This window comes from Hylaeus volcanicus, chromosome 5, assembly GCF_026283585.1.
Source record: "Hylaeus volcanicus isolate JK05 chromosome 5, UHH_iyHylVolc1.0_haploid, whole genome shotgun sequence".
In the NCBI taxonomy this organism is placed as follows: domain Eukaryota; kingdom Metazoa; phylum Arthropoda; class Insecta; order Hymenoptera; family Colletidae; genus Hylaeus; species Hylaeus volcanicus.
Window position 1 is genome coordinate 21,350,650 of NC_071980.1, and position 15,237 is coordinate 21,365,886.

The 15,237-nt window shown below is 33.5% G+C and overlaps 1 protein-coding gene across 2 annotated transcripts in view; it reads right to left on the reverse strand.

Annotated features, from left to right (window-relative positions):
• LOC128876311 (serine/threonine-protein kinase 25) overlaps positions 1-15,237 on the reverse strand; it is a 250,957-nt gene that overhangs the window by 145,575 nt on the left and 90,145 nt on the right. The window contains exon 2 of one of the 2 annotated variants that reach the window (XM_054122565.1): positions 529-795. The exons of the other annotated variant lie outside the window; for it this stretch is intronic. Within the exon in view, the coding sequence (XP_053978540.1) occupies positions 529-765 (237 nt within the window). The 5' untranslated portion in view covers positions 766-795. The remainder of the gene's footprint in view (positions 1-528; positions 796-15,237) is intronic. 2 annotated transcript variants of the gene reach the window in all.

Sequence of the window (15,237 nt, forward strand, 5' to 3'; positions counted from 1 at the left end):
TATTGCTAATGTGATATTAAAAAAAAATAACTGTTAATAAAATATATTCGCTAATTAACATAAACATAGTGAAACATAAATGATATAATTGATATTAATAGATTCGCAACTTTTATTAGATATCTATTTCTATTAAGTAGAAAATAAATTTCGTAAAATTCACTCTTTATTATTTCTCACATTCCAAGGAAAACAAAAATTCTACGAAACTTTCTATTCTGTCAGGCTGGGTACTGTAATTTACGAACAATTTGAATAAATCATCTACCTTAATTGTTCGAACATCCTGTCAATAAATTCAAATGCGATTACTTCGATAAATATGAATTTTCCATAAAATAGCTTTTTACGTGCCTACCTTGAAAAAATCATAATTATGATCGTGCATTGAAATTAATGACCTATATGTACAAGAGAGGAAAATCGTGACACTTTGAAACTATTCCAAATAAAAATGAATTTTTCTCTCAGAGACAAGAGGAACCAAGAAACGTCTCGTAAGAAATATTCCATAATTTCAAAACTTACCGCCCTGGTGTTGAACGCCTGATTCAGATTGTTGACATTATTGTTGATGACGTTGTTGTTGTTCAGATTGTTGGTCGTTCGGTTAGAGTTGTTGTTGCTTGAATGGTGATTCGAGTTATTCCTATTGTTGTGCTTGCTGTGCTTGTGCAGCACCATAGCGACGAACATTTTGGCCTTTCTCCCCGACCGATCGGTCGTTAAACGGTTTATTGTTTTCCCAGCGATTCGAAATTTCATTCGTTGCCTCGCTGCATAAATTCGAACGAACTGGAACGCCAGAACATTATCGTAAGAATGCAGCGAATTCGTCCAAAAAGATAAAGACCAAACGAAATCGCAGAGACAAGTGGATCGACGAGATTTGTTCGCTTTATTAGCTAGTCAATTCTGTGTATCATTATTTTCACCCTTCGATTCTTTTGTTTTTAATACAAATTTAGAGTCGCGATAATTACTGACGGTTGCTAGGGGCGTATTATAAATTATCGGTGGATCTTGTTCAATTTTGTGTTTTTGAAAAAAGTGATGGCTTTCCTGGTAGTTTGTTATAATTAGAACGTGGCTCTATGTAAATCCGTATTTACACAAATATAGAAACTTATATGTATATAGATATATAGTTATTCTTCAGCGATAGTAAAGAAAAAGTATTTATACATATAATACGATTAATAAGTACAAGCAGTGTTGTATTATAACTAGACTGCGGATGTTTATGCATTTATGGCAAATGAATGTATGGATAAATTTATGAGAATCTCCTCAAATGTAAGAATATATAAAATATCAATAATATACATGCTATACGCGTTTAGAAGAAAAGACATTCTTTCATTAACGTTTTGAATGATCTACATCTCAGATGTTAATACCTCCTATTTTGATCATTAACGTGTTAACAGTGGATGAAAAAGATTTAGTATCAAAGAAACGTTCAATGGATAAAAACATGAATCATTCGCAAAAATATCCAGTCATAATATATATTACGTATTTAATCAATTTTAAAAAGTCGTTCCATTACGTTATTTATTTTACAGAGTTATGCATGGAAAAATGGAAGTAGCCTGTATAAAAGAGTTAACCCTAAAGCTAGTATTTATTTCGAGCAAATTTAATTAATATGTAAAATATTATATTATACCCCACAGAAATATATGATATCCAAAAGAAAATCGAAATGTCGACAGAAAATGACTAAAATTTAAGTACAATGAAAATATTTTCATATTTTTTCAAAGATATCAAAAAAAGACAAACAAAATTACAGATAATTTATCATTTTAAATATATTAGTAAGTAGACTGTGAATAGTTACGCCAATTCATATTTTCGTATAGAGAAAAACTGAAACTTGAATGAAAATATATCTTATGTTCTAAACGATATAACATGCATTTTATTTGTTAAGCCTCTATGGGTTCGTGTTACTTTCAGATCACATGTTACTATATCGACAGTTTACGAAATAATTTTAGCTTTTCCGTAAGATGATATCTTAACCCTTTGCACTCGAGAGGCGACTCTCAAACACCATTAGGTTTCACACAGCAAATCTACAATACCTAATGTTTCTTTAGGTTTAATTTCTTTGGAACTCGAACTATCAATAAAATGATTGTCGGTGAGGTAAAGATGACCTTATTCTCAAATCTAGATAGCTTAGAATTCATGGCAATAAAATGCTAAAAAACATCTCGAGTTGCTGGCAAATACTAGAAAAAAAGGCCTCGAGTGGAAAGAGTTAATTATATGATGCCTTTGATAACCAATCACAATAGTGACGATGGTCACCAGCATCGTCAACCTGAAATATCAAACTAAATTACTTGCAAATTGTCTACAGAGAGAAGAATTCTACCCATAGAGGATTAATATTTTACATACTTTTAATTTCTGCACATTCTCACAGATTTCCCCATATTTGCCATAAATGCATAAACTCCCTCCAATCTATTAATAAGGATTAAAGTACAAATTCATCAATATTAGTAACCATAACCCCCAAACTGTTAAATTGCATCAAACATTATCATACGTGGGCGAAATTATCATATTTTCGTAAATAACTGTATTCGCTTCGACTTTCGACCATTCGCCACTATTGCACGCAAACTTAATAACGCAATTAGACAGAACACTCGTCCGTGGAATGCACCTTATAATTTCCCTGCCAGTCATACAGCGGGCATAATAGTAAGCTGTCGATTTTAATCATCCCCGTTACAACGGCTGCTCGATGGAAAATTAAATCCCCGGAAAAACGATATTTCTCGCGAGCTGTCCGTCCGCGACGATAAATCGCAGTTCGCGCACGCCCAGCTCGTTAATCTCGCGCACGACAAATCCATGCTTCGTCCAGTTAACGCCTAAGTTATAGCAGGCACGAACAGAAGCGATTATCTCGCGAGATCCAATGCGAATCGGACGCCACCTACTATCCTATCGAATGTATAATCGGTCGGATACTTCGCGATGCACGTTGCACGAGTCTCGCGTCCATCATGCGCCCGATTCGTGCCTTGGCAACCCTCAATTCGCTTCACTCTCGAGCGATTCACTGTTTATGTGCATGTATGCTTGCTAAAAATTCTAATTTCCCTTAAGAGGGTATTCTACTCGGGAAATTTCAACATATTGATTTTTTCTGATGCATTGTCTCGAAGTGTAGATCTTTAAAAATAATGGGTATTCGAAAAAGTTCATGGCGTTTTGTCATGCATTTTAAATTTCTTTGCAGTTTTTAGTATAATTTCTTTATTGTTAATGTGTAAAATGTGCAAAAGTGACATTCATTTTTAACAAGGAAGTAAGCGAGGATTGGGTTTTAATCGTAATCGTAGGTATAGGTACTTGGTATGAAAAATTTTAAACGCGATTTTCTTGTAACCATATTTTTTTCTGAAATGGTTGCCATCATATCTCAAGTTCTAGTAGATCGAATGACTTCAAATTTGGAGTGAATCTTCAGCACATATGCCTTTGTCCTCCGAACTACGGTTTTCAAAATCTAATTATTCTAAAGATTTTTGTTAATATACTAAGGACAAATCGAAATCGATATTCCCTATTCCTTTCAAGTTGAAGAATTAAACTGTTCGAAACTACCAGACGAAACTTCATACAACACCGATGGGTTAGCAGAGATATAAAAAGGATATGATATCAATAATAAACAGATAAATAGTAGAATTTGATTTAAAGAATCCTGCGACTAAAACGTATATAGTAAAAAATATACAAACACACTTTTTAAAGTATGCTTTAACTAAAGTATGTTTTCTTCTAACGTAATATTTTTAGACTGATGTTAATAAAAATAAAAGTATGCCGATGAGCTATTTAAAACTTCGTTTATTAATCATGACTGATATATTTTAAAGAAGAATTCACGTCCTGTGATTTTATTGCTGGCGTTACTAGCCCAAAAATACTATATTAGAAGAAAAAAAATTATACTTTACTTATGGATACTCTTTATAAATAAAATGTGTTCTTTAAACAATTCCTGTGTAATTGACTTCCTATATTTATTTACCGCTTTTACGTGAAATAAATGTCGTTGGTCGCGTACTCGTCGTTTTGCACGTGCAAACGTAGAGCACGTGAAGAACGCGACGACCGGCTGCTCGTATTGATTCGTTATAAATAGTCAGGTGCAGCGAACCGAGCCGTTTCTTTCCTACCTGTTTCTCTCGCAACCTGACCACTCGACCAACACAGAAACTTAGCATAAATTTTCGTTGGCTCGAACTCAGGGACTATACTGGATCTTGATTCTCTTTGCATATTCAAATTCATCGTGAAATTTTATTCAAAACGATTTTTAAACATTTGTTTCATTTTTGTTGGTTTCGCAACATAGCGAGCTAACAAGTGCAGTACTACTTTTTCAAGAACAGAAGTAAAAATAATGACTTTAACCTGAACTATTACTGGCATAATTTTTGTTCTAATAAAAATATCGTTTTGAAAAAGAAGACTTAGCCAGTCACATTTTATTATGTTTTAGCAATTAGTAACGACGTTATTAGTTTTGAGAGACGTGTTATATTACGAGCATAAATTTATTCATAATAATAATAGAACTCTGTTGTCATTTTTCAGTGGAATATATATATTGAAAATGACGTGGATATTATTTGAGAAATAATAAATCATTAATTGCGAAGTATAAATATGTATGTCTTGGTTGAAGATTTTAAAGAGTTTGATATTGAGTAATATTGAAACCTGGTGGAAAATGATCTTGGAAAAATTAAACATTGAATTTAAAGGATTATAAAAGACTTCTAACCCCTTGCAAACGACTTCATACAAATTAAAGATTATTAGATGGAGATCCTTGAAAGAGAAAAAACAAAAGTATATATTTTGAAGGAATTTAAATTATATTTATTATTGTTCAATGCGTTATCAATGATACGTATCAAAACAACAATTTGATTTATTTCACAGAGAATTTCAGATTTATTCTATAAAGTATTAAAACAAGTTTCATTTTTTCGATAAGAATAAACAATGATAAAAGAAACATATGAGACAGTACAAATGTCTTATTTCAGTATCAAATTGTTTAAATATCATCGATACGTACCAGATGAATCAACTTAATAGACGCAAATATGCAAATAACCATTCTAACGAAGAAACCTCTTACAAGAATTTAATTACAAGAATCAGATATTATGAAGAAACGAACATTTATATCCAGCGTACAAATCTCGCACGATAAGCAAACATTACGAGAGCAATGGTTGGATTTAACTCGCCTACTTCCTATTCTTGTAACGTACAATGCAAAATGTTGTCTCCTATAAGTCAGAAAATTCCACCGCAAAGCTTTTGATCCGCGTTAAAACCATGACAGCAAATTATCTCGTTAAATGTCCAACTCGATTACCACCACTGCGAACACCTGGTACTCGGGTTTGTTTATTACCAACGTTCCGGGTTTACTTATCTCTCATATTTCCTTCGGAGTACCACGATAACGGTTTAATTTTCATTCTACCACTGGTTTCCTTGCTTTCGGTGTTTTTGTTTATAGTACTCAGACCATTTCGTGCTTTTAGCGTAGCTGACCTGCACGATGTTGTATTTATTCCAGTTTAATCATACAGAATCGCGGTGACTGTGAAATTATAGGTATTAGGGGCAAACGAATTTATTTATACAGGGTGTTCCTAAATTAAATGGCCAAACTTAAAAGATGAATTTAAGACCCAGAAAACAAACAAAAATATCCTGCAGAAATATCCTCGCAAACGTTTCGTTCGAGAGCTATTGATTTCTGACGTTACAGAATTATAATTTGAATTATACATGAATCATTTCCTTGTTTTGAAGATCATTGATACTTAACGCTATTAGAGCTTCTTTGGGGTGCACTCAAGCAAAAAATGTATGATATATCTACTAATGATTTTTAATCATTAAAACGAAGTATAGTGGACGCATGTAAAAAGTTACAGACGTTCAATGACGATCAGCCACTCATCGAAAAACTTCTTAACCGCTACATTAGTTACAATTTTTCTAAGTCATATACTCCTCTAATTTTTGGCCAATATGTAATTTATCCGAGTTGAAATTATACACAGAACAAAAACATGTAGATACCATACATTATATGTATGCTCAAGCGTCGTTTTGTGTCTGCATGACGCCGCACTTCTGTTAATTAACTTTGATTAAATGGGCATAAGTAAATACCAAACAACAAACTTTATATTTAAATTTATAAAGGACATTTTTTACATATTCTGTAACTATACATTTTTATCCTTGTGTTGGTGTACAATTCAAACTGCTTTATATGTATAAAACTTAAATGAAAGTAAATATCTACATACATAGAGCAATTTTATTGTGCTGTTTACTTAATAAAAACATGTACGTATTATTGTAGTTTATGTATTTACAAGCTTTTACTTGTGGTGTGCTGCGAAATTATCGATGAAACATTGTTACGAAAGATAAAAGGTTGCGGAGCACTGGCATACCTAAATCATCCGAGCAAATCTTCCGCGAATTTCCGACGCAATTTCGTGATCTCATGACGCTCGTTGCTGTGTCAGTGAACTTGACGCGCCCACAATTCGTGCGTTCATATTAACGCCGTCTCCTCGGGGGACACGCACGCTCGGGCATTCACTGTTAATTGGTATAGTTATTGCAAGTCGGAGAAGCGATTGCCACTCGATGGGCATCGGCCGAGCAGCAGGTTGCAGTCCCGTCTGACGACCTAACGCGGTTAGCCCCGGGGTAATAATTGCGACCAGAACATTGCCTTGTAATCGAATTAGGTCGCGTCCGATCCCAGCTACCGCGATGTACCTCTCGGGCTCCAATTATCGCAATTCGCCGTTGCGTTACCTGTTAGGATGATTGTCGTACGCGTCTTGCGTAATTCGAGAATGCGTGGCGTCCGGCCGTCGACAACGAAACCCATGCATGCGGAAAGAACGATGAAACGGAGATGTTTCAGGAAACGTAACAGTAGATGAAGTTGCTGTGGATGTTTTTAGATTTTTCTCGGAACTTTTTCTAAACATTTCATTTAACGAAATGTTCACCATTTATTTCTACAACTATTCTTCATTTAAGCTCCTACTGATAAGGAAAGCTTGTTACCAAAATTAATCAGTAGATATCAACTTTCAGTCCCATTTTGGGCCCGAAATGGCTTTTATGAGGGATATATATGTTCAGTAAATAAAATTCGTTCATAAAAAAAATGTGTTATGTTGAGAAAGTATCAGTCAATGCGTACAGTGAGCATTATGTGTGAATGCTTTTTTTTCAGTTTGATGACTCACTCTCGTGAGTATGTTTCTGTGTCGCGTTGTATGTAATAGCTAAGATAATAAAGTCCTACTTTTATATAATGTTAAGTACAAAAGCTCTGGTCTATTATCAGCTTAATAATTCGCCCTGTCCTTACTCACTGTATTTCTATCATGTTATTTTTTCCATTTTTTAATTTTTTAATGATTACTGAAGGGGTTAAAACATATTCAAAAATCAAAACAATCGGAGGTCGGACACCTAGAAAGGTTTCGTTGTGAGCAACGCTTCATGATAAGTGAAATTGCAAATTTTCAGAGAGAGAAGGTTTGCTCTCACACATTTTTGCAATCTTCATTTGTCGATTACAGTCGCATTGTACAAGGATATAGTGCCAGGAGTCACACTGTATTCCGACTGACAATTTATTATGTTATACAGTGATATATTGATCGTCGTGATGTTTAGATCCTTTTTATTAAAAGTGTCTAGGTCCTTCGTGTAAAACACGAGTAAAAACTACAAAAGGAAGAGAATAATATTGCCATTCGTATTATTATATACGTATAGATGACAGTGCTCTTCACTGAAAAACTAAACAAATTAATTCTGAAAGTTAACTGTCACAAAATGTGAATTTGAATGAGATATGAATATTATTACGAAAGTTACCGGTGGCCAATTGATACGAAATTTGGAGGATGTTATGAAGAGTGTGGGAGGACACCAAATATAAAATTTTAACTTCGGGAATTCACCCGTTTAAAAGATACAGATACTTTAGAGGAAGCTGCTCATTCACTGTGATCGTTTGCTTCTGATATGTCATCATTAGACTGCAGATTTTTATGTATTTATAGGAAATTTAAATGTGTAAGAAACTACAAAATGCACACAATATGCTGTAATATAAAAAAACATTGAAAGTAGAGTTATTATATTATATTATATTATTTACAGAGTAAAATGAATTCCTATTTAGGTTCAATTTTTGTGGGTACGTTTGCTAAGATTTTATTTTGCATAAAGATCCGCAGTCTAGTCATTATATTGTTTTACAAATTTGTTTAAATAGAAAATGGTAAATTGTTGCTGGCTTTGAAAGAAGAAAGAAGCTGTACGACTTTTTTCGACCGAGTCGTGCATAAGACTGCAACGTGCAACGATAACCAGAGATTATAATTAACTCATGCAAAGAAAACAGTTATAAAGCGTTGTATAAAGTGTGTAGAAATTAATTACTCGGGTATTTCTTGTGTAATACGAATTGTTCTGTAATTACAAATGAATTCGTAAGGTTTTCGTTCGAGTTGAAAACAAAGCTCCCGCTGTAATAATTCTTTGCCTATGTTTCTTGGAGCTGGCACGAAACAGCTTTAAAGTGGAAAAGTGTTGCAAGTAACTCCGTTTGACGGTAGTACGAATTAACCCTTCACTCTGGGGAAAGAAAGTTTAGACTTTAAGACACTCCTCGAGCCGACAAATTACAGCGAGGAAACAAATACTTTGATCGGAAACTGGAGAGACGGAAATCTCGATAATTGAAAAGTTTTCGCGACTCAACTTTCAAGGGGAATTCCGTTTAAACACTAGCACAACTATAAAACAGAAAACCGACGGAAGAACTTCATTAACCGCTCTCGAATCGCGTCAATCGCGAAGGACTTCGCTGGAGTTCTCCGCTGGAAAAAAAAAGAAGAAAAATGGATCCACGAATGGTCCGTGGGATCCTGCGTGCGTCGTGATGGGTGGTAGTAACTTTTCCAATAATATCAATAAATCCTAGGGCAACGGGAATTATCGAACGAGAAGAGAGTACACACGAGCCATCTAAAGTGGTCGTTCATCAGACGAAAATGGAAGTATGCGAGCTCGCGTAGACAGAATTCCGATGCGAGACATTGCTTTACTCGATTATTTTTTTCTTCGAACGAATCGAGCAAGTTTCTGTGACACGTTAAAATGTTTGTCGCTGGCTAGCCAGAGGTAAAATTTTACCGATAGAATGAACTCTCCTATGAAGCAGTACTCTCAGAACGCAATAGGCTAATAACGTAATTTCTCTATGCACGGATTTAATTAATATAATAGCTTGAGCAGTCTTCCTATAGCGTGAATTGTTCTATTACAGTTTAAATTAATGAGTCGAAATATCCAACACTGTTGTATTGCTATGACAGCAATATTGGTTGACAACAATAGGGATGAAGAATGAGTTGCAAATTTCAATAATGGAACAAAAGAAATTAAATTAACGGTGAACATTTACTTTATTGAAAATGGTACTTCAATAGTATGATGTGCAACATTGAAAAGAAATTACAAAATTGTTTAGCTCCTTATGGATATATTTATATAGACTTGCAAAATAAAACAATATTTGAAAACGAAAATGAAGATATCCCAAAATGAAAATGACATTAGGCCCATTGATATTTGATAGCGATAATAAATGTTAATACATACAATTTTGTATTAAACCTAAGTTGCTTCTTTTCGTCAGAAAAAGAACTTTTAACAATTTTACTTCGCATGGTTTTTTTAAATATTCTTATATGAAGTCTAGTACTGAATAAAATAATTTGAAACACGTAAACATGTATGTATTACGTTTATATAAAGGATGTTTGGTAACTGGTGGTACAAGGAAAAAAGGGAGTGATTCTACATGAAAAAATAAGTTAAAAATGTAGAATAGGAATTTTTCATGTGAGGGTTTATTTTCGAGAAAATCGAGTTTGAATTTTTATTCTATATTTTCGACTTATTTTTTCATGTAGAATCACCCCCTTTTTACCACCAGTTACCGAACACCCTGTACTTAAAATTATATTTCATAACTATTTGTCATAACATAATGCTCTTAAGTTGCAATTAATATAATATGTAATAGATCGAATCAGCCTCATTACTTCTGGCGATCTTATAACGCGGTTTTCGTATAACGCGATATAAATTAATCGCATTATAAGAGAGTTAACTATATTCGGTTATCTGAGGAGCAAAAGTTTACAGTTTAACTTCGCTGTCGTTAAAACTTATACAGAACTAGCGGAGTAACCCGCACCCCCGCAGGGATTATAATTTCTAACCAGCTGCAGAAGAATGATACCGAAGGGAAAGTCCTCTTAACAGAACTCCAATTATTACGGATTATTGCTAAATTTACAGCACTTGGATAAAGTTTGTTTTGGACGAGATAACTATGGCCAACTGTAGATTTTTTTCTATATCTCAAAGAATTAGGTATTGGCGGACTTTGGGAAAACAAATTTAAAATTTTCACGAACAAGTAGATAGATAGATAGATAGATAATTTATTCCTTGTAATTTTTATGTAAGGAAGAACTTATTTTGTACTAATTTGTACCAGAAACAATAATATTGTACCTGTTACCGTTATCAAGGAAATCGTGGCGCTGCTAGCTTAATATTAAGCGATTTCCTTGATAACGGTAACAGGTACAAAATTGTTGCTTGTGGTCAAAAATTAGTACAAAGTCAGCACTAAATGTATCCCCTTTGATTTTTTCATTTTTATTAATTCTGACGTTTGGTCCTGCTAGCTTAATATTTGTAGATCGAGTTCATATCTTACCGCTCCTATAATCAATTGTATCGGACTCACACACACGAACGTACTACGTGGATCAACGGGTTGTGTCTTAACCCAAAAAGCTTAGAATTGTATTTCATGAAGTTGTATCTAACAAATATATTCTATTAACTCGAACTGCCAAGCTAAACTTCATTACGATTACCTGCGTAACCCAAATATCTACCAATATTAAACTAGCAGCGTCACGATTTGATAACGGTAACAGGTACGAAATTGTTGTTTGTGGTACAAATTACTACAAAATAACTACTAAATATTCCACTAAGACCGATATGATTCGGCTGATTTGGTTCTGCCAGATCAAGAAAGGTGTATATTTGGCTTATCCGTTTTACGAGGCTTTTACGAGGCCGAGAGCCACGGGAACAGGTTCGCCCTGGCTGTTCAACGCGCTCCCCAACGCAAAATCTTGCCCATCGTAAGTTAATTTCGAGGTTCGAAACTCGCAACGCGGCGCGCCGTGACGTGCCCGCCCTATAAATCCGCCGGTTTTATAGCGGCGCATAAATTATCATTGCGAAATTCGCGAAACGCATTAAGCCCTGCGCGATATAATTATTTCGCGAACACGATTACGAACAATGCGATAAATAACGCTATACCGAGAAACGGTTCGCGCGCTTTCTTGAATCACCGGTTGCACGCGAGGCCAACACGCCGCGGTACGATTCTAGATTTTCCTCGTTAGTACTAGGAACAGCCGCGTATTGTGGCTACGACAAAGGCAATTGTCCAGGGTCAAGAATCCTTCGACGAATTGAAAATACCTCGTTTGGTCATATTTACGAAATATACACATATGTACATCGAATAAATAAAAATGTAAGCTTGTAATTATCGAGATATATTAACAAAATTTTTGTGAATTCATTGATAGATAGAAGTTAATATTTTCATTTGTTTGATATTATTCTAGAATTTGTATTTATTTCAAGGTTTGAATGAGGTATTTATATGTGGAGAACAAAATATATATTTAGTCTCATATTTTAATCGATCCATGAACGATAATGGTTATCTACTAATAAATAAAAACATAAGCTTGTAATTATTGACATATATTAACACAATTTTGGTGAATTGATCGATAGATAGAAGTTAATATTTTCATTTGTTTGATATTATTCTAGAATTTGTATTTATTTGTAATCTTGAATGAAGTATTTATATGTGGAGAACAAAATATATATTTAATCTTATGTTTTAATTGATCCATGAATGATAATGGTTATCTCCTAGAAGTTTTTGGAATTAAACTTTTGTTGAGAGTAAAAGTAGAGTAAACTAACTCTCTGGCGTACTCTAGTAAACATAGTATTAAATGAATTCTTAATTTTTTCCAGCTTTCGTTATTTCTTCATAAATTTATATTTAATTCTAATTCTAATTTTAATTATAATCAACAATATTCAACAAGATGCATTGAAAAGTATTATTACGTAATCATCTCTGTTAAATTTCGATCTAATCTCTTTTTCATTCGATATCAAACTACAAGCATTTTAATCATATTGTAAGGAAATTTAAAGTTGTTTTTAAATATAATATAATAATTGAATAGTATTGTAGCTTTACGTTTTGTATTACTCATCAATTATTTTCATATTTCACATATATTATATATTTCACATTGGTATTTTAATTAATAGAAAGGTAATGCTTATTTTCAAAAAATTATTATTGTCTGTCGAAGGTTAATTTGCTACTGATTGTGAGTCGAACCTACGTTCCCGCGCTATTAATTATTTTTCCTCGATCGCGTGTCCCTTTGCACTGCTCTTTAACCATTACACTCGCGCTCCGAGAACGTATCACTCTGCAATTAAACCTATTTCTGCTTATGAATGAATGTCTCATGAAACAATCGGGTTAGTCTCCATAGAAATAGTTTCCAAACTTTTTCAATGGAGCTTATCGAAAAGAATAAAATGAGGACGTTAGTATTTATAAGTTATAAAGATATGAACCAGTGGGTAAAATATTTACCGTATTTTACGGACTATAAGACGTATCTTAATTTTTAAGCGATTTAAAAAAAATAACATTTTTATTATTAGATTGCCTCTTTGTCGTCGTCGATGTTCTCTTCATATATAAGATGATGTCTAATGCTATCGAATTAATTTCGAGTGTAGAACACACCTGAATTATGGAGGTATATGTTAAATTTTTCAAAGACAAAAATATTGAATATTGTTACTTTTTCTGTAACAGATTGCAATAAATACCAGATAGACGAAGATACTTCGTAGATTTTCAAATAATATTTTACAAATTGCGTTTAAGTGTAATTCTCGTTTCTTAAGATATTTCAAAAATAATACTCCAAAATGTCAAGAAGAAAGTTAATGAAAGATACCACATGATAGAGAACTATAAAATATAATTTTCACATAAAATCATTACATTAAAACGCATTACTGTGTAAACATATATCTAAGGTTCGCAGAAGAGTTAATAAATCTTGTTTATTTATGACAAGTATGACATCCATGTCTAAATTTAAACGAAACGAATGAAAACGAAATACTATTATTATAATATTAATTACTAAGAGTATATTCTACATGCATTACGTATACTTGTTGCATGTTTTCACTCAAGAAATAATTTCTTTTTGATAAATTAAACTAAAATATATGCGACAAAGAAATGGTTACTCAGCTATATTTTTTCATACGAAGAAAATATTCTTTCACTCTCCTTGTATCGCGAACCCTTCCTAGAGATTCCGTTCCCTTGAAAAACACTATTCAATAGAAAGAAAAGGAATCGATCCGTGAAATTGCTGGATCTGAATTCGAATTCAAATCATTCATTCCCCTACTCGACCATTCGAAATCTTCCTCTCTGGTTTTAATATTCGATAGTGCACGTCCGCGTTCTCGTTAAACGAATCTTTTCTATTCCATCGAAACGAAAGTCGGCTAAAGCTTGATTTCGGTTTGCAAAGCGGCGCGCATAAACTTTCCAGGAGGGGAGGGAAAGAGGAACAGGATACGGTGGTCTCTGAAATAAGCTCGAGCAAGTCGCAACGATAACAACAGAGAAACTACCACGGCGAGTACTCCCTCGTCGGAGACTTTCTCTCTTTTTTCGCCTTGTACGCGCCTGTATTCTAGCGAGTTTTCAATCCGTGCTTCAGCCACGCGGATTCGCGCAGGACGCTCCGCGGTTGGAGATAGAGAAGATGCGCTCTCGAATGCGAATAGCTTCGCCGGAGAATTACTTGAATCATTGTGCGCTGGTGAATAGCAATGTTACGGGAAATGTTGCAAGAGATCCGTCGTACACGCGAAAAACATATCTCCGGACGTTAGATCCGCGTTAATTCGTGGGCTAACGCGTGAATTGCATGAAATCATGCGAGAAAACTTGCTGCAGAAAATATTTGGATATCAAGAAATTAGTTTATATCGTTTATATAATATTTGTTCAAAGTACATTTGTTTTTTTGTTAAATAGAGGCTTTATATTTTGTAGAGCAAGTTGGTGTCACTCAAATATTTGATGGTGTTTAATGTCAAAATAAATAGACTTTTACTGAGCAAATATAATTTCCCAGGTTGATAAAAAGATGTAGGGGGAAAATAATCTTTATTTATATTCCAAAATTGTATATTTTAATTTATATTTTCAGTTTGATAGTATAATTCGTACACAGATTAATAATAGAAATTTTAATTTGATCTCTGAGACACTCGGTACATGTTAAATCTTCTCTTTAGAAGAATTTAATTTGTTAGAAACCTTTTCATAATTTTCTTTAAAAGTAAATGTAAATGAAAATAATAGAATATATAGTTAAGAAAAAGGATCTACTTACTGGTAAATATTTTACGAATAAGTAATAAAAATGGAAATCTAATCAACTATCTTTTTGTTAAAATTTTGTTTATCACGGGGATAAATAAATCCACAGATGAAATTGGATATCCATGCATAAAGAAGCATGAAACCAAGAAGTTAGTATTCAGGAATATGGCAATTTACGAGAGGTACGTATTCTCCAAAACCTTAAATGTCGACATTCTGGGAAGTTTCCATATTTTCAAGAATTTATTTCGTAGGAAACGATAGCGTGATGCTCTTTGCTATTTTTGGAGATTGTTCTGTATGCTATTCCCTACATGTAATATACAGAATGAATAATGGTTAAAAACAATTTCAGGCAGTGGTTTCAGACTCGTGGAATCTCCCTACGATATTCTCAGTTTTCGAAAAATATTGTAAAATTATTGACAAATACAATACATGTCTTTTTCCAAAACAAAACTCTTTCTAGCTGGTCAATATTTTTC